The following is a 19,658-nucleotide window of genomic DNA, read 5'->3' as shown; positions in this document are numbered from 1 at the left end:
AGCTCTGTACCTCCTGTTCCTTTAAGACTTTCCTAAAATGGGCCATAACATTGTCAATGTACAGGTTGCCAACACAGCTTGCAGTAGCTGTGTCAGGGTGATTTTCATCCGTAAAGGTTTGCAGTTCAACCCACTTTGCACACATTTCCTTAATCTCTTTTTTCAATTCCATACTAATTTTTGCCCTTTTTACCACAGGGATGGCACTAGAAGCTTTCTTGGGGTCCATGGTGACTTATTTTGCAGTTACAAGCACTAAAATCACTGGGATAATGTGAAATGTACCGAATGTATGCGTAGATGCGACCACATTGGCTGGCTTGTAAACCCTGGCGCTGAGGCCACACGTGGGACGCATCCTGGACGAATCACGTAAGGCGAGTTTTTTAATCATGAGGCGAGGCAAAATTTTTGCGTTCAAATGCTTTGTATGGCGGATTTAACGTAACGCAATGCGTTCGTAAGGCGGGTGTGAAGGCTTACTCAGCCCTGTAACAACTTCAGACAGTATTACCCAGGCTGGCTCCTATCTATTGAACTTTTCCCTCACACTCCCCCATACCAAGACTTATAGTCAAGGAGTATAAGAAGAATAGGCGAGGAAAAAGTTCTAACATGTGGAAGTCGCGTAAGGCAACAAATCTTCTACTGACTGTCACGACTTAACCAGTCAGAGAAATAATTGGATGAACCATTGATATACACAATATGGAACTTAAAAGCCTGGAGTGCCAATGTCCACCTCAAGAGGCGACTGTTGGTTCCCTTAAAAGTTTCTAGGTATATCAAAGGTTTGTGGTCCGTTTCTAAAATGAATTCTTTTCCCAGCAAATAAAATTTAAGTTTGGAGATACCCCACACAAGGGCTAAACATTCCTTTTCTATTGTGGAGTATCTTGTTTCTGCGGGAAGGAGTTTCCGGCTTAGGAAGCATACAGGGAAGGGAGTACCATCACGGTATTGTAGTAGCACCGCACCTAAGCCAGTATTGGAGGCATCAGTTCTCAAACAAAATGTTTTATTAATATCAGGAATCTTAAGTATAGGGTCTTTCGAAAAGATACTTTTAATCTCATTAAACTTATCCCGAGCTACGTCGGAAAGTTCAAGAGGTTCCTTCACAGACTTTTTAAGGAAGTCCGATAAGATGCCTGTAAGATCAGTAAGATTCGGGATAAACCGTGCATAAAAATTTACAGAACCAAGAAAGCTTCGCATGAGCTTCTTGGTTTTGGGGAATTTAAATTCTAATAAAGCTTTGATCTTACTGGGGAGAGGCTGCAGAGAGTTATTAGAAAGTATCAGTCCAAGATATCTAATCTTGTTATACCCAAGGAAGCATTTCTTCGGCTTGGCAGTGAGGCCATGTGAGCGTAACCTACGCAAAACTGATGTTAATGTTTGGATATGTTCGCCCCACGTAGATGTCATTACGTAAGTGTTATCAAAATAAACTGAAACATTTGGCATATTACCCAAGACCTTTCTCATCAGTCTCATGTAGGTAGCACAAGCAGTTACCAAACCAAAGGGCATAGTTCTATACTGCATCAGTCCTTGGTGTGTAGGAAAAGCGGTGTACTGCTTAGAAGAAGGATCTAACATTACTTGATGATATGCCTGCGCAATATCAATCTCTGAAAAGAAGGAAGAGTCATAAAATTTGTGTAAATCGCTATCTATTAAGGGCATAGGCTCAGCATCCCACCGAGTTATAGCATTAAGGCCTCTGAAGTCAATAGCAAGTCTATATGAATTATCCTCCTTCTTAACCATGACTACTGGTGAACAATATGAAGATATTGAAGGTTCAATGATCTTTAGTTTTAATAATTTGTCTACCTCTCTTTCAAATGCATCCCTAAGGTGAACTGGAACTGGGTATAATTTTCGTTTGATAGGATTGTCTGTCATTAAGTCAATCTTATGGACTACCGTGGAGGTAACACCTGGAATATCAGTAAAGGAGTCTGAAAAGTTACTCACACATTGAAGTAGTTCATGTCTCTTATGGTCATCCAAAGATTCATTAATATTAATGTTGGTTGCATCCGAGTGGTCAAGAGTCACCAAGTCATGTAGTTCTTCATCATAGTCTAAGTTAGAGGTGTCAATTACGCACACTTTACATTCTTCAGTTGTCGTATCAAGTTTGTGTGGAAAAACAAAGTCAAAGTTGTTAAGGCAGTTAACCGAATTTCTTTGGTAATACAGTGGACCCCCGGTTAACGATTTTAATCCGTGCAAGAGGGCTCATCGTTATGCGAAATAATCGTTATGCGAATGAATTTTCCCCATAAGAAATAATGGAAATCAAATTAATCCGTGCAAGACGCCCAAAAGTATGAAAAAAAATTTTTTTTACCACATGAAATGTTAATTTTAATACACACAAACTGAAAAAGGCATGCACAATTAAATGACACTTACTTTTATTGAAGATCTGGTGATGATTGATGGGATGGGAGGAGGGGAGAGCATTATCTTCTTACTGTTTAGAAGGGGAATCCCCTTCCATTACGACTTGAGGTAGCAAGTCCTTTTCCGGGGTTACTTCCCTTCTTCTTTTAATGCCACTAGGACCAGCTTGAGAGTCACTGGACCTCTGTCGCACAACAAATCTGTCCATAGAGCTCTGTACCTCCCGTTCCTTTACGATTTGTCTAAAATGGGCCACAACATTGTCATTGAAATAGTCACCAGCACGGCTTGCAACAGCTGTGTCAGGGTGATTTTCATCTATAAAGGTTTGCAGTTCAACCCACTGTGCACACATTTCCTTAGTCTTTGAAGTAGGCACAATGGATTCCACAACTGGCATAGGCTTCTCAGGGTTAGCCCCAAACCCTTCAAAATCTTTCTTAATTTCCATACTAATTCTCACCCTTTTTACCACAGGGTTGGCACTAGAAGCTTTCTTGGGGCCCATGGTCACTTATTTTCCAGAAACAGCACCGAAAATACTGTAATAATACGAAATATTCCGAGTGTATGCTTGGATGTTACCGCGGAGGCTGGCTGGTAAACAATGGGACGGAGCGGCACATGTGAGGCTGGCTGAGGGCACATTGGACGCGTCTCGGACGAAAATCGGTATGCGGGTTTTTAATCGGTATGCGGGGCAAAAATTTTGCGATAAAAGTAATCGTTATGCGGAAAAATCGCTATGCGATGCCATCGTTATGCGGGGGTCCACTGTATTTCTTAAGGATGTTGATATGATAAAGCTTAGGTTTCCCCTTGACTTCTATGAGGTAGTCAACTTTCCCACAAATTTTTAATACTTTATATGAACCTTTCCATGCTACTAATAATTTATTTGACTTGATAGGCAAAAGTACAAGAACTTCATCACCTACTTTAACCCTTTGACTGTCGCGGTCGTATATGTACGTCATGGGAGATACCGTGTTTGACGTATCTATACGCATAAATTCTAGCGGCTTCAAATCAAGCGGGAGAGGGCTGGTAGGCCTACACGAGAGAGAATGGGTCTCAGTGGTCGGTGTGCACCCTGTGAAAAAAATCTGGGACTCAGCGGTGCATTGTGGGAACGCCATCTTGGTAGTCCATTTTCACCATGCCTCGCGGTAAGAAGTTCCTCACTCCTCGGCGGATTGGAGGTCTTTTGTTCCCAAGTGATAGCTCAAACAGTGATGATAGTGTCAGTGAAAGTGAATTCCCTGGTTTTGAAGCGGGTGTGACCGAGAAAATTACCCAGGATAACATAATTAGTGATGAAAACCCAGATGACCCACAACCATCCACCTCTGGTGCTAGGCCGGCTCGTTCATATTCACCTGTACCAGGACGAAAGAGGAAACTATTTGCCCGTGTACAAGACTCAGATGTGAGCAGTGCAAGTGATAGTGATAGTGATTTCAAGGTTATTGAAAGCACTTCTAGTTGTGACAGTGAGGGTGAATATTCCCCAGTGAAACGGCAGTATATACGACGTCGCATGCGGTCTGGTAGTGTGCCATATGCTCTTCCAAGAGGAAGGAGTACATCTCGGAGCACATCCCGTGGCCCTACACCACGTCCTGATAGTGAAGATGACGATATTGTTACGATGGGTATAATGATGTGAGTGAGGCAGCAGGCGGTGGTGGTGATAGTGACGGTGCCATAAGTCATGTGACACCAGCAGCGGGCCACGCTAGTGCCCGCGCTGCTGACTCTGCACAACTACAACCTGCTTCGGCCGACCCCACACTCTCACAACCACAACCACAACCTGCACAACCACAACGACATTACAATATCCAGAACGCACCAGCTGACCGCATCTGGGATTGGCATCAAGATAACGAGTTTGTTCCCAATCCCCATGACTTTGATGGAGGACAAAGTGGAATACGGCCATCATGTACACTTGGGAACAATCCCACTGAACTGGAATGCTTTCAGTTGTTCTTCGATGAACCCCTGATGGACATTATTGTCAGGGAAAGCAATACATACTATGAGTACACCATGGCAAACACTATGCTTTCACCAAGATCACGCCTACACCAGTGGAAGGACACAACTGTGGCAGAGATGTATCTGTTCTTTGCCACAATAATGCTTATGCCACATGTGTATAAGCATAGTGTCAGCACATACTGGGCGACAGACCGCCTGATTTCAACCCCTGCTTTCAGTGACATTATACCAGTGAATAGATTTGTGTTACTGTTACGTATGTTACACTTTTCAGACAAAACCAGGCCTGACAGAAGCGACAGGTTATATAAGATCAGACGTGTGTTTATGTACCTGAAACAAAAGTGCTGTATGTATTTTTATCCCTTCAGGAAGCTTGTTATTGACGAGTCTTTGATTTTGTTCAAAGGAAGACTCTCATTCAAGCAGTATATACCAAGCAAGAGGAAACGCTTTGGTATAAAGTTATTTGTTCTGTGTGATTGCAAAACTGGTCTGGTTTTGGATATAATTGTGTACACTGGCGGTAAAACAATGGAAGATACCAGGAAGTTACTGGGTATCTCTGGTGATGTGGTTAGAACAATGATGGAGCCATATCTTGGTAAGGGGCATATTTTATATACTGACAACTGGTACACAAGCCCTACACTCAGTGATTTCTTGCGAGTGAACATGACAGATGTGTGTGGCACAGTGCGTAGAAATCGTAAACATATGCCTAGGTTCGAAGCTGGCAGTCGTAGAGGTGAAGTGCAGGTGTTTGCTGCCAATGACATCATGGCATTTCGGTGGCATGACAAACGTGATGTCACACTGCTGACATCAGTTCACCGACACGAAATGGTAGAGACTGGCAAGCAGAATAGAGAGACCAATGAACCTATTGTAAAACCTGCAGCTGTGATGGATTACAACCTCAATATGCGCTTAGTGGACAAATGTGACATGCAGATTGGGTTTGCTGACTGTGTTCGCAAGAGTTATAAGTGGTACATAAAACTGTTTTTCCATCTTCTTGACATTTCCATGCTGAATGCTTATAATATGTATAAGTTGAAGACCAAGAACAAACCCAAATATGGTGAATTTTGTTTGTCAGTCATCAGACAAATAATATTCAAGTACCAAGAAACAACACTTGCAATAGACCAGCGCCCACGAAATTATCAACACATGTCCTCTCGTCTGAGGCCTGGTGATCACTACCCCATACCACTGCCTGCTACTACTGCCAAGAAAAATGCTCAGAAGAGGTGTTTTGTCTGTGGACATACCACAAAACGCACACAAAAACGCAGAGACACTCGTTTTATGTGTGAGGAGTGTAAGACACCATTGTGCTTATACCCATGTTTCAAAGAATTCCACAAGCTGCAGCACTTCTAATAAAGTGTCCAGTGATTGTACATATGTATATATATTATAAAGCAATCATAATAAACATTTGTTTACATTGTTTGTTTGTGTAAACAAGTTTTAGCAACATTATAATGATACGAGTGTTTTTGCTATAATTGTGTTACATTCAACGAGTGTATATTTGAACATTGCACAATAATTTGGTCTCACAGGCCACAAAAGTTATGTGAAAAAATAAAATAGTGAAAAAAACAAGAAACCATCGAATACAAGTAAATAAAAGTTTACCGGGTGAGCGGCAGTCGCCGCTGTTGCCGCCAGCAGATCAATTTCAGCAAACTTCAGGACTCTATATCTCGGTAAGTACTGATGGGAAAAATTTTTTTTTGGGACTAAAACAATCAGAAAAATAATCTTAACATTTTCATAAGAAAAAATAATTTTTTTTTTTTCGAATATTTTGCGACACCAGGAGCAACTTCAGGATTGGGCCCTTCGACAGTCAAAGGGTTAAAACTTCTCTGACTTTTGGAATCAAAATAGGTTTTGTACTGGTCCATTGACAAGCTTAGGTTTTTCGAAACTATGTCAGAGGTCTCCTCAAGTTTGGATCTAAGGTCAAGGAGAAACTGGTAAGAAGACTGAACCTCAGCATTTACCTCCTCATTAGTCCATAAGTCATGAAGGATGGACAATGGGCCTCTGGCCTGTCTACCATAGAGAAGTTCAAAAGGTGAAAACCCCAAAGAGTCACTGGGAACTTCCCTCATGGCAATCAAAGCACAGGGTAGGTAATGATGCCACTCCTTAGGTTTAACCCTTTCAGGGTCCAAGGCCCAAATCTGGAGTCACGCACCAGTGTCCAAGAATTTAAAAAAAAAAAATTTGTTATTTTTTCTTATGAAATTGTAGAGAATCTTTTTGTGAAGGTAATAAAACAAAAAGTACGAAATTTAGTGGAAAATTGACAAAATTATGCTCTCGCGAATTTTGATGTGTCAGCGATATTTACGAATCGGCGATTTTGCCGACTTTGATTCCCATTTTAGGCCAATTACATTATTCCAATCAACCAAATTCTTAGCTATTTCACTAGTATTACTTCTATTCTATCGATTGAGCACAAGAAATCGCCAAGTCAACTGTTTCAACTACAAAATAAAGTGATCGGAAATTGTTAATTTGGCCAATTTAACACAAAGTTCAAAATATTCCAATTTCAAAATAGGGTCAAGAATAAACAATGTAGGCATTCCTGGCACTAAACTAACATTTCCTCTGTTCATTAGTTATGTTTTGAGGCTTTACAAATAAATTCCATTTTGATTTTTTATTCACAATGAATTTTTATTCACACCAACAAATAGAAGATTTACTGTTATGCAATACTGTAATAATTGTATAAATATCATCACCACATTTGTGAATGTATATTAGACCCACCAGCTGACGTGTATTAGACGTGTGAGGTCGTTTGTTTACTCTTGAATATCGGCAAAAATTTAACATTTCCGCTACTTTGAGCTCAGTTTCAAGCCATTTCCAGTGCTAAAACCAATCAAAATCATCTCTATTTCTGTAATATGTCTTCCATTCTATCAAATGAGACCAAGAAATCGCAAATACAACTATAAAAAACATACGAAAAAACACTGCAAAGTTGCTGTTTTAATCGAAAAATCATGATTTCAGTTTTTTTCTCTCATTTACACAGTGTGCTGCAGGATCTGTTTTATGTGGTGCACACATACCACATAGATGTATTCTCTCATATCTAGGCCCAAATGTACCACTCACAGTTTATCAGAGTGAGCTGAGCTCATGGCGTAGATCTACGGTTTGGACACTCACCGTAAAGCCGTAGATCTACGGGACGGACCCTGAAAGGGTTAAGGGAGCAAAGTTTCCTTAAAATGGACTTGAGAATCGAATGCTGGCGCTCAATCCTCCCATTACAGCTGGGATGATAGGGTGTGGTGAAGAGAGGCTTCACTCCCAGAAGTTGGTATAGATGTTGCATTAAGTCAGAATTGTGTCCCACGGTCAGACAAAATTTCTCTAGGGATGCCCACTCTGGAGAAGATGGACAAAAGGGCTTCAGCCACCTCTGTAGTAGTTATGGTCTTTAAGGGAACGGCTTCAGGGAAACTCGAAGCATAATCAACTAATGTTAATATATATCTATGTCCCCCAGATGAAAGTGGAGATAAAGGACCAACGATGTCAATAGCTACTCTTTCAAACGGTACCGTAAAGATAGGCATTTTGACCATAGGTACTCGCCTGGTACCTCGGGAGGATGACAGTTGGCAAACTTTACACGATCTACAATAGGTAGTGACATCTGAGGACATTTTTGGCCAAAAATAGGTTTCCCTAATTTTATTTAAGGTTTTACGATGCGAGAAATGTCCGGCCACTGGCAGGTCATGAGCCATTTTAAGAACAGTCTCTCTGCATTGACTTGGAACAACTAAGATGGGATAGTCTATCTCATCTGAATTTAATTTGAATACTGACTTGTACAAGATATCTTTTATATATTCAAATTTATATGAAAAGTTTTTCCTTTGGATAACTTGATTTTGTTTAGCGGCATTATGGCAATTCTGAAGAGAAGGGCAATTACGTTGTAAATTGACAAAGGAGTCCTTCGATATGTCTAAAGGCTTAAAGTCAAGGAAAATCAAAGGATGGACAGTAGGGGAAGCATGGGCTTTGGTCTGAGCCCTAGTCAAGACATTTATGGTATCGGAGGTGATATCTTCACTTTCATCTAACAAGTGAACCGGTGATCCTACTACCTCGCTTTCGAGAGTAGCATCACTGGTTTTTAATCCCACATGAATCTCACGAGACATTGTCTCATCTGAACTTTCGAGGGGCTTCTCCGACTCTACAGGAAGAGGATCTGAAACACTTATATCCATCTTTGGTGATGAAAGGTCAACCTCAGAAGGAAGAATGGCACCTTTTACATTACCTATTAGTACGGAGCAAGAAGTGATGGGAGCTAGTACGGCTTCAGACCAACCTGTGAACCATTTAGACCTAATGTAACAACGGATGGTAGGAAAAGTGTCTGTACGGCCCAAGTAGTCTGAAAGTATAGCAGAGGAATGAGTTTCTTTAAGATTAGGGAACAGCTTATCAGAAATTACTATACATGTGCATCCAGTGTCTCGTAAAATGGTAGATACATTAAGTCCATTAACTGTTCCTGAACAGAAGGGTGCTTGGTCATTACAGTCTTTAAAACATCTTCCAACTTTTTGGACCTTCTTAAAAGGACAATCTGGACGTTTATGTCCCTTAACACCACACAAATGACAAACAGGAATAAAAGAAGTCATTTTACTTTCCACTAGAGGCTTTGATTTCTTAAGGTCTGATGAACCCTTGCCCTTAGGGTTCGATCCCTTTAGGTCTTTATAGGAATTGTGAGCCTCAGCATATAGGTCAGCAGCCTCAGCAACTTCCTCAGCTTTAATCAGGTTACGTTCTCTAATGAATGTTCGTATCTGGTGAGGAAGAGCTGTCAGGAACTGGTCAGCAACCATGAAGTCTCGAAGAGATTCATAACTGTGATCAATTCCTGAACTCTCTATCCAAAAGTCGAACAAACGAAAGAGTGTTACCTGTAACTGTTGAAAGTTCTGGCCAGGCTGTAAGGTGGCATACCTGAAATCTTTCCTGTAAGAATTAGTGGTTTTTTGATATGCTTTAAGGATTGCCTTCTTTAGTAGGTTATAATTACATATGATATCCTGCAACAAAGTTGCATAGATATTCAAAGCAGTACCAGAAAATAACATTCCTAACCTGGTAGCCCAGGTGTCAGCAGGCCATTCACAGAGGGTAGCGGTATTTTCAAACCTGATAATGTAAGAAGTTATGTCTTCCCCCTCTGTGAAGGGAGGTAAATTAGGTGTTGGAATATGTGCACTAGCTGCACGTTGTTCCATTACTCCTTCATCTAATTGCTGTTGTGAGAAAGTTAACTTCTTATTCTCTAATTCAAGGCGAGTTTGTTCGAGCTTGCGATCCTTTTCTCTCTCCCTTAACTCATATTCTCTGTCCTTTGCTCTTTCCTCAAGTTCCCTTAATTTAACCTGTTCCTCACGTACTCTAGCTCTTTCCTCACGATCAAGTCTATCACGCTCTTTTTGGTCTTCTCGCTCTCTTTCTGTCTTTCTCGGATTTCTCTCTCAATTCTCTCTCTCTCCTTTTTCTCCTGTCTTTCAAGGTTCTCTTTCTCCTTTTTCTCTTCTCTTTCGATTCTCTCTCTCTCCTTATTCTCTTCTCTTTCCCTTTCTAGCTGTCTTTCTTCTCTCTCAATTCTCTCTCTTTCAAGTCTTTCCTGGATCTTAGCACTAATGAAAGATTCTAAATTTTTCCCTGTTATTCCTAACTTACTTCCAGCATTCATCCATACTTGCAAGAATAACTTAAACTATCAGGGGAAAATGAAATGGGTATTAAAGAAAACAGAGGGTTCAATTCCTGCTCCACTCAAACTGTAAATAAACCAGAGGGCTCGATCCCTGCTTCAATTAAACAATATGTATTAACGAAAACGAAGGGTTCTATGCCGGCTCCGAGCAAACAGTAAGTAGAATGGGGTCCCTTGACCATCCAATCTTCTCACCACCAAATCAAGAGTGTCCTATGACAGTTCCCTTGATATAATAAAGAGCTCAATGAAACAAGTTGTCACTGGAAAATCTTGGGTCCCTAGAGTCTAATCCTCCAAAGTGTTTCAAGCTCACATGAAAAAGTGGCAGAATTAACTATTATATCCTGCCTGACTTGACTTACAATAAATTGAGACTATAACAATCACCAAATCTTTTAAATACCTGTACCGTAGTCCTACCATAGAGAATGATTACTCATGGCTGGTGGTAACCGTCTGTGGTATGCGGCGTTGAAGTTCCAATGGTAGATTCGAGATGGAGTTGAATCTTGATTCAGTAGAGTTGATCCTGGCAAGGTCGCCACTTGTGAAGGCTTACTCAGCCCTGTAACAACTTCAGACAGTATTACCCAGGCTGGCTCCTCCTCAGGAAAATTAGTGAATAGAAAAAGAAATAATAACAGACAAACATAAACACTTTATTATGTAGAAAATATAAAATATAAAACACTTAAATATGAAATATTAATCCTACTTTAAAGAAAATTAAAAAGGAAAAATATAAATGATAACTGAATTCAACGCTAATTTAACACTTGGGTGTCTGGTGTTGGTGACACTGCTTGTTGAAATCGTAGCCGTTGCTGACGATGGGGGGGTGGGGGTCGCAGGTGTTGGTGACCACCACTGGCTAGTTCTTCACAGATTAACGCCGTGAGTAGTATCCTGATGACAGGAAAGCAGGTTCTTCACCGCTGCAATGATGTGGGGTTACGTCCTGCAATTTCATACAGGTGCACAGGTACTTAAATGCAAAATGGGGAAGTCTCTGGACGTTAGTCCTTCTCCTGTTCTTCTCGTTGATTGACAGGTGACCCTCACTGTCATCCAAGCTGAAAAGATAGACAGGTTACCCACTGCTTTAATAATCACTCTCCATGGCAGTGTACATTACTCAAAAGACGTGGTGATTATTACGACAGTCAACCTAGAGCAAGACTGAAAGGACTAAGTTTATTATTGATCAAAAGTGAAGCTTTCAACCAATAAATCCATTAGAATACAAGGCAGGCATGTACTTACAGTAGAGTTGGGAGCTGTGAGTCGAGTGATTTACTGTTTGACCAGAGCCCCACACGTCACCTTTCGAGGGGGGGGGGGGTGGAAGAGGGAGGGGAAGGGATAGCGGGAGCTAGACTGACCCTACGTTAACAAGCAGCCGGCAATCAAACTATCACTTTAGGGGTGGGGGAGAAAAGGCGGGAAAAAACGGGAGCGTGACTTAACCTACCTTAACTAGTAGCCGGCAATGAAACTATCACTTTTGGGGAGGGGGAAGAAAGGCGGGAGCGTGACTTACCCTACCTTAACTAGTAGCCGGTAATGAAACTATTGTTACTATATTGCTACTCCTATCTATTGAACTTTTCCCTCACAGTGGGGGTCCACTGTATTTATTAAATAATAGCACCAACCGCTCCGAAACTATATCCCCACCTGCTTTTAACATTTCTATCTTTATCCCATCAGTCCCAGCTGCCTTACCCCCTTTCACTCCACTCACTGCCTCAAGAACTTCCCCCACACTCACAACTGGCTCTTCCTCACTCCTACAAGATGCTATTCCTTCTTGCCGTATACACGAAATCACAGCTTCCTTATCTTCATTAACATTTAACAATTCCTCAAAATATTCCCTCCATCTTCCCAATACCTCTAACTCTATTTAATAACTCTCCTCTCCTATTTATAACTGTCAAATCTATTCATTCCCTAGGCTTCCTCAACTTATTAATCTCCAAACTTTTTCTTTTCAACAAAATTTGTTGATAACATCTCACCTACTCTCACATTTTCTCTCTTTTTACATTGTGTCACCCCTCTGTTAACCTTTCTTTTTCTCTCCATATACCCTTTCCTCCTTGCATCACTTCTACTTTGTAAAAACCTCTTGTATGCTAACTTTTTTCTCCCTTGCTACCTTCTTTACATCATCATTCCACCAACTGCTCTTCTTCCCTCCCACACCCACTTTCCTGTGACCACAAACTTCTGCTGAACACTCTAACACTACATTCTTAAACCTACCCAATACATCTTTGACCCCATTGCCTATACTTTCACTAGCCCATCTATCCTCCAATAGTTGTTTCTATCTTACCCTAACTGCCTCCTCTTTTAGTTTATTAACCTTCACCTCTCTCTTACTTGCTGCTTCTATTTTTCTTGTATCTCATCTACCTTTTACTCTCACTGTAGCTACAACTAAAAAGTGATCTGATATATCTGTGGCCCCTCTATAAACATGTACATCCTGAAGTCTACTCAACAGTCTTTTATCTACCAATACGTAGTCCAACAAACTACTCTCATTACTCCCTATATCATATCTTGTATACTTATTTATCCTCTTTTTCTTAAAATATGTATTACCTATAACTAAACCCCTTTCTATACAGTTCAATTAAAGGGCTCTCGTTATCAGTTACACTTGGCACCCCATACTTACCTACCACACCCTCTCTAAATGTTTCTCCTACTTTAGCATTGAGGTCCTCTACCACAATTACTCTCTTACTTGGTTCAAAAGTTCCTATACATTCACTTAACATCTCCCAAAATCTCTCTCCCTCCTCTACACTCCTCTCTTCTCCAGGTGCATACACGCTTATTATGACCCAGTTTTCGCATCTGACCCTTATTTTAATCCACATAATACTACTTGAGTTTATACATTTATATTCCCTCTTCTCCTTCCGTAACTGATCTTTCAACATTATTGCTACCCCTTCCTTAGCTCTATCTCTCTCAGATACTCCTGACTTTAATCCCATTTATTTCTCTCCACTGAAACTTCCCTACCCCCTTCAGCTTTGTTTCCCTAAGGACCAGGACATCCAACTTCTTTTCATTCATAACATCAGCAATTATCTCTTTCTTATCATCCGCACTACATCCACGCACATTCAAGCATCCCAGTTTTATAAGGTTTTTCTTCTTCTCTTTTTTAGTAATGTATACAGGAGAAGGGGTTACAGTGGAACCTCGGTTTTTGTTTGCCCTGGTTTTTGTCGAATTCAGTTTTCGACGACTCTTTTTGTCAAAATTTTGTCCCAGTTTTCGTTCATCACCTCAGTTTTCGTCAAGTTGACAGTGGTCCGCTGTACCGACACATTCGGTACAGCGGACCACTACTGGCGGTAGTGGTTATGATGGTGGTAGGATTGTGGTAGAGGGTAGTAGTGATGGTGGTAGAGGTAACCTCTCCTCCCTCTCCCCTCCTTGCCGTCTTCCATACGCCAACAAGTCTTCAATAAAAGTAAAAGTGATGTTAAATGTTCACTTATCCATTTCATTAGTCCTTTATATTTATTTCTTACTGTTTTCTGTATGTAAAACTATAGTTATTCTCTATAAAATGTATTTTTTGTTAATAATTTTGGGTGTCTGGAACGGATTGATTGGATTTACATTATATCTTAAGGGAAATATTGCTTCAGTTTTCGTTGAATTCGGTTTTCGTCAGACTTTCTGGAACAGATTAATGACCAAAACCGAGGTTCTACTGTACTAGCCCATTGCTCCCGGCATTTTAGTCGCCTCATATGACACGCATGGTTTATGGAGGAAAGATTCTTTTCCACTTCCCCATGGAGAACAGAGGAAATAAAGAAGAACAAGAGCTGTTAAGAAAAAGAAGAAAAACCTAGATGTGTTTATGTATATACATATATGCATGTGCGTGCCTGTGTAGTGTGACCTAAGTGTAAGTAGAAGTAGCAAGATATATCTGTTATCCAGTGCATTTATGACACAGAAAAAAGACATCAGCAATCCTACCATCATGTAAAGCAGTTACAGGTTTCTGTTTCACACTCACTTGGCAGGATGGTACTACTGTCCCTGGTACTACCGTCCAAAGTGGCTATTAAATTTTTTCCTCAATGGCCATCTGCTGCTAAGGCAGGATGACCCAAACAAAAAAACACATTCATCATCATTTGTTCAATCAGTCTTTCTAGAAATGTGCTAACATCACAATTCAGATGATAATCCAAACTGCAACAACCCTACCCCTCTTCCAGAGTGCAAGCACTGTGTTTCCCACCACCAGGAATCTAGTCCAGCTAACCAGCTTCCCTAAATCTTTCATACATGTTACCTTGTTCACACTCCGGTAGGGCATCCATTAAGAATCACTTGTCTCCACTCGCACTGTAATACGTCTGATGGATGCTCAAACCCCTGCCGGCTGTATAACCCTAGTGGGTTTAGTACTTCATTTTGATTATTATAATAATCAAACCCCTGCCACTCAGAACCACCCATGCCCACATCCTTCAATTGTTCCTTACCCTTCTTACCTTCAATCCCAGATCTATATGTGCTCTGTCATTCTATCCTTCTCCATCCTCTCTAACTTCCCAACCCACTTCAAGAACCCCACAGTACTGAATTATACCCTTGGTGGCCTCACACAGTCTTTTAATTTCTATGCTCTGAATTCTTTGCATAACATTCACATCACACCTTGTTCTCCTAAACATCTCCACTGCCCCTATCCTTCTTGTTGCAACATTCAAAACCCATGCCTCACCCATATAAAAGCATTACCACCATACTCTGGTAAATTCCATTTTTTGCCTCCATAAACTAACTTTCCCCATAAGCCATAACACACTACCTACCTTTTCTCCCCTTATCTTTCATAGACCCATTTGCTGATATATCTATGCCCAAATATCTAAGTATTTTTTTTTTCATCACGCTGGCCATCTCCCACCAAGGCAGGGTGACCCAAAAAAGAAACACTTTCACCATCATTCACACAATCACTGTCTTTACAGAGGCACACAGATATGACAGTTCAGATGTCACTCCACACAGCAAATATCCCAAACTCCTCCTTTAAAGTGCACACATTGTATTTCCCACCTCCAGGACTCATATCCGGCTAATCAGTTTTCTTGAATCCCTTCACAAAATATTACCCTGCTCACACTCCAACAGCTCAAATTCCAAAAACCATTAGTCCCCAGTCACTCCTATCTAACACACCCACACATGCCTGCTGTATGACCAAGAGGAAAATCCTTACCCCTCCTTCCCTCCACTGTAGATTTATACACCTTCCAAGTCATCCTATTTTGCTCAATCCTCTCTAAATGACCAAACCACCCCAACAACCCCTCCTCAGCACTCTGAACAACACTTTTAGTAATTCCACACCTCCTCCTAATTTCCACACTACAAATTCTCTGCATAATATTTAAGCCACACACTGTCCTTACACACAACATCTGCACTGCCTCCAGCATCCCTCTTGCTGCAATATTCACAACCCATGCCTCACACCCATACGAGATTGTTGGTACTACTAAACTCTCATACATTCCCTTCCTTGCCTCCATGGTCTTCCTCTACACACCCTCCCAAACTCATCCACTAACCTTTGCAACTTCTCTCTAGAATCTCCCTAAAGCATAGTATCACCAGCAAAAAGTAACTGTGTCAACTCTCATTCTGTATTTGAATCCATATAATTTAATCCCACCCCTCTCCCCAACACCCTAGCATTTATTGAATTTACAACCCCATCTATAAATATGTTAAACAAACACGGTGACAATACACATCCCTGTCTAAGACCTACTTTTACTGGAAAATAATTTCCCTCTCTCCTACACACACTAACTTGAGCCTCACCATCCTCATAAAAACTCTTTACAGCATTTAGTAACTTACCACCTATTCCATACACTTGCAACATCTGCCACATTGCTCCCCAATCCACCCTATCATATTTTTTTTTTTCAACAAACCGGCCGTATCCCACCAAGGCAGAGTGGCCCAAAAAGAAAAACGAAAGTTTCTCTTTTTAAATTTAGTAATTTATAAGGGAGAAGGGGTTACTAGCCCCTTGCTCCCAGCATTTTAGTCGCCTCTTACAACACGCATGGCTTACGGAGGAAGAATTCTGTTCCACTTCCCCATGGAGATAAGAGGAAATAAACAAGAACAAGAACTAGAAAGAAAATAGAAGAAAACCCAGAGAGATGTGTATATATACATATATATGCTTGTACATGTATGTGTAGTGTGACCTAAGTGTAAGTAGAAGTAGCAAGACGTACCTGAAATCTTGCATGTTTATGAGACAGAAAAAAGGACACCAGCAAGCCTACCACCATGTAAAACAATTACAGGCTTTCGTTTTACACTCACTTGGCAGGACGGTAGTACCTCCCTGGGCGGTTGTGTCTACCAACCTACTACCTAGAACCCTATCATATGCCTTTTCTAAATCCATAAAAGCAACAAAAACTTCCCTACCTTTATCTAAATATTGTTCACTTATATGCTTCAATATAAATACTTGGTCTACACATCCCCTATCCATTCTAAGCCCTTGTTCATCTGCAATCTTGCTCTCTGTCTTACCTCTAAGTCTTTCAATAATAGCTATACCACTCACATTACCAGGTATACTCAGTAGGAGTCTTCCCCTATAAATTTTACACTCTTTTGTCCCCATTCCCTTTATATAAAGGAACTATGCATGTTCTCTGCCAGTCCCTTGGTACCTTCCCCTTTTTTATACATTTATTGAACAAAAGTACCAACCGCTCCAAAACTATATCCCCACCCACTTTTATCATTTCTGCCATGTTCCCATCTGTTAAAGCTGCTTTACCCCTCATGCACCTCCCCCACACTCACATCTGACTCTACTTCACTCCTAAAAGATATTATACCTCCCTGGCCAATGCATGAAATCACTGCCTCCCTCTCTTCATCAACATTTGACAGTTCTTCAAAATATTCCCCTCCATCTTCCCAATACCTCTAACTTCCCATCTACTAATTCTCCTAAATATATAATGGGTGTTATTTGGAGCTACAACCACATTTTGCATCTATTATTTTCTTTTGTGTTATATTTTTTTTATCATTTTATAGCAAAGGAGTATGTATATATTCTGGAAATGGTGAGAAGAACCTATCACCATTTCCATGACCAGGTATAATACAAGAAACTCATAGTTTAAATGGGTTTAAAGCATCAACAGCATTAATCATAATTTGTACTGAATTACCAACTATAAAGCAAGAAGCTATCGAACTGATTCTTTTGTGGAGAACAGGCCAAGAACGAAATTTGATATTACCCCATTTCATACTGACGACAACAGGCTTCACGGAAATCAGTCACTGGGCTCAGCTCTGCATTAATTGCCCGTCCTCCAAACCAACGGTTATTCAGGTCTACAACTGCCTTCTCTGCATCCTCTTCATATTTAAACTGTTAAAAAACAAAACTTTATGAAAATGCATTTCTAGGTCTAGGCCTTGGGCACCAAAGCTATGGTTCAATACACAAATAACCAGCACATAGGAGACTGAAACTTATGATGACATTTTGGTCTGGTATGGACCATTAACTAGGTCAAACTGGACCAAAACATTGTCATAAGTTTTAAGTTTCTTATGTGAAGGTTATTTTTTCATTGTTCCAGTCACAGTACTGTGCCTATTTTTTATAGTTCAGTATTTTTTTAATATAACCTTTCAAAAAATGAAAACCAAACTATCACATATATTGATCACATGTGTTTAAAAAATATATATAAGCTCAGAACTCATAAAATAAACATATACAAAAAAAGGCATTTGATGAAAGCTGCAGAAAAATAAAATTTAAAATTCAGTCTTAAATCCTGCAGGTTAACACCTTTCATAAATTACCAAAGTTAGCAAATAAAAGCATAGCATTTGTGGAACCTTCGTTGTACCATTACATAAACAAAGTACACAGTACATTACTATGATAATATTTTCATTTTTTAAAAATAAGGTAAAATTAATTTGAATATATCCTATATACTGCAACTGTAAATAGAGTCCTTATAAACAACTGAAATTTTCTAACCTTGATGTAAACATTGCCTACTAGGTGATCACCAAGGTTATCACAAACGTTCATCTCCTCAATTTCTCCATAGCGATCTTCACACTCTACAAATACCTCTTCAAAAAAGTTATCATAGTGCTCTTGCATTTCTTCATCACTAACTGTTGCTGAAAATATTATTTTCATAATTAGCTTAGTATCCTGAATAATCTAAAATATAAGTTTATATATCTATATTATGTATACCTATGAGATGCTGCATACAAAGGTATTGCCTAATCATTACAATAACTCGCCTTCCATGCATGGAATAATTGCTGGAGAGTTCTGTATATTCGTTTGGCTAATGTATAAAAAACTGCTGCTATTCCTTTCCAATTAGAAATAAGAATATAAAAAAGTGAATGAGCCATGTTTTAGCAAGTATCACACACTCAAAGCAAAAAAAAAAAACATTATAACAAGCCAACACAGATCTTTTCATAAAATATACATACAATATCAAATTTCCAATTGCCAAACATTCTCAAAAGTTTGGAAAAAAAAAATATATGTTCATGTCATAAAATACAAAAAATGGCAATTCTTTCAAGGACTAGAGTAACTGTAGTACAGGTCTCCTTTTACTATATGCAATAAATGTGTTCCTAGTCTATGGTGCAAAAAGTAAACTCATTATAACAAGCAAAACACAGATATTTGTTCTGAGACTTAGTAAATTCCACATTTTTTGACTAATGATTATTAAAAAAAATATGAGCTTGCAACATGTGCACAAAATTGACATATACAAAAAAAAAAAAATGAAATAAATTGTAAAAAAAAAAAAAAAAAAAAAAAAAAAAAAAAAAAAAAAAAAAAAAAAAAAAAAAAAAAACTCAATCATATAGTGGAACCCTGGATTTCATCCACAGTGAATATCGCATGTTTTGTATTTAGACCACTTTTTTGGGCTAAATTTTGCTCCAGATTTCGTACCTCCACCCAGAAATCGTCCATCAGATGCATCCACCTGCCCAGGATGCCGCCACTCATGCATACGTGTCTCAGTCTGGCTCTGTCACTGGTTGAGTGAGCATTATTTTGCACGTTCATCCAAAACATTTTGTAATAATCCACTGTTTTTGTGCTTGTTTATCGAGTGCGACTGCAAAATAAGCCACCATGGGCCCAAAGTAAGTTCCTAGTGCCAGCCCTTTGGTAAAGAAGGTAAGAAACACAATAGAATTCAAGAAAGAGATTGTAGAAAAATACAAAAGTGGCATACGTGTGGCCGAGCTCGCCAGGATGTATGGCAAGTCCAAATAAAAAATCAGTTCC

The 19,658-nt window shown here is 39.8% G+C and overlaps 1 protein-coding gene across 6 annotated transcripts in view; it reads right to left on the bottom strand.

Moving 5' to 3' along the window:
- Positions 1-19,658, bottom strand: part of U2af38 (U2 small nuclear riboprotein auxiliary factor 38) — a 57,473-nt gene that overhangs the window by 5,438 nt on the left and 32,377 nt on the right. For all 6 annotated transcript variants that reach the window (XM_053773833.2, XM_053773830.2, XM_070082235.1 and 3 more), the window contains 2 exons: positions 18,357-18,505; positions 17,596-17,729 (listed from right to left, as the gene is read on the bottom strand). In XM_053773833.2, the coding sequence (XP_053629808.1) occupies positions 17,596-17,729; positions 18,357-18,505 (283 nt within the window). The remainder of the gene's footprint in view (positions 1-17,595; positions 17,730-18,356; positions 18,506-19,658) is intronic.

Source organism: Cherax quadricarinatus, chromosome 7 (genome assembly GCF_038502225.1).
Source record: "Cherax quadricarinatus isolate ZL_2023a chromosome 7, ASM3850222v1, whole genome shotgun sequence".
Lineage (NCBI taxonomy): Eukaryota > Metazoa > Arthropoda > Malacostraca > Decapoda > Parastacidae > Cherax > Cherax quadricarinatus.
The sequence above is the reverse complement of the archived record's forward strand: the minus strand, read 5'-3'. Positions and strand labels throughout refer to the sequence as shown.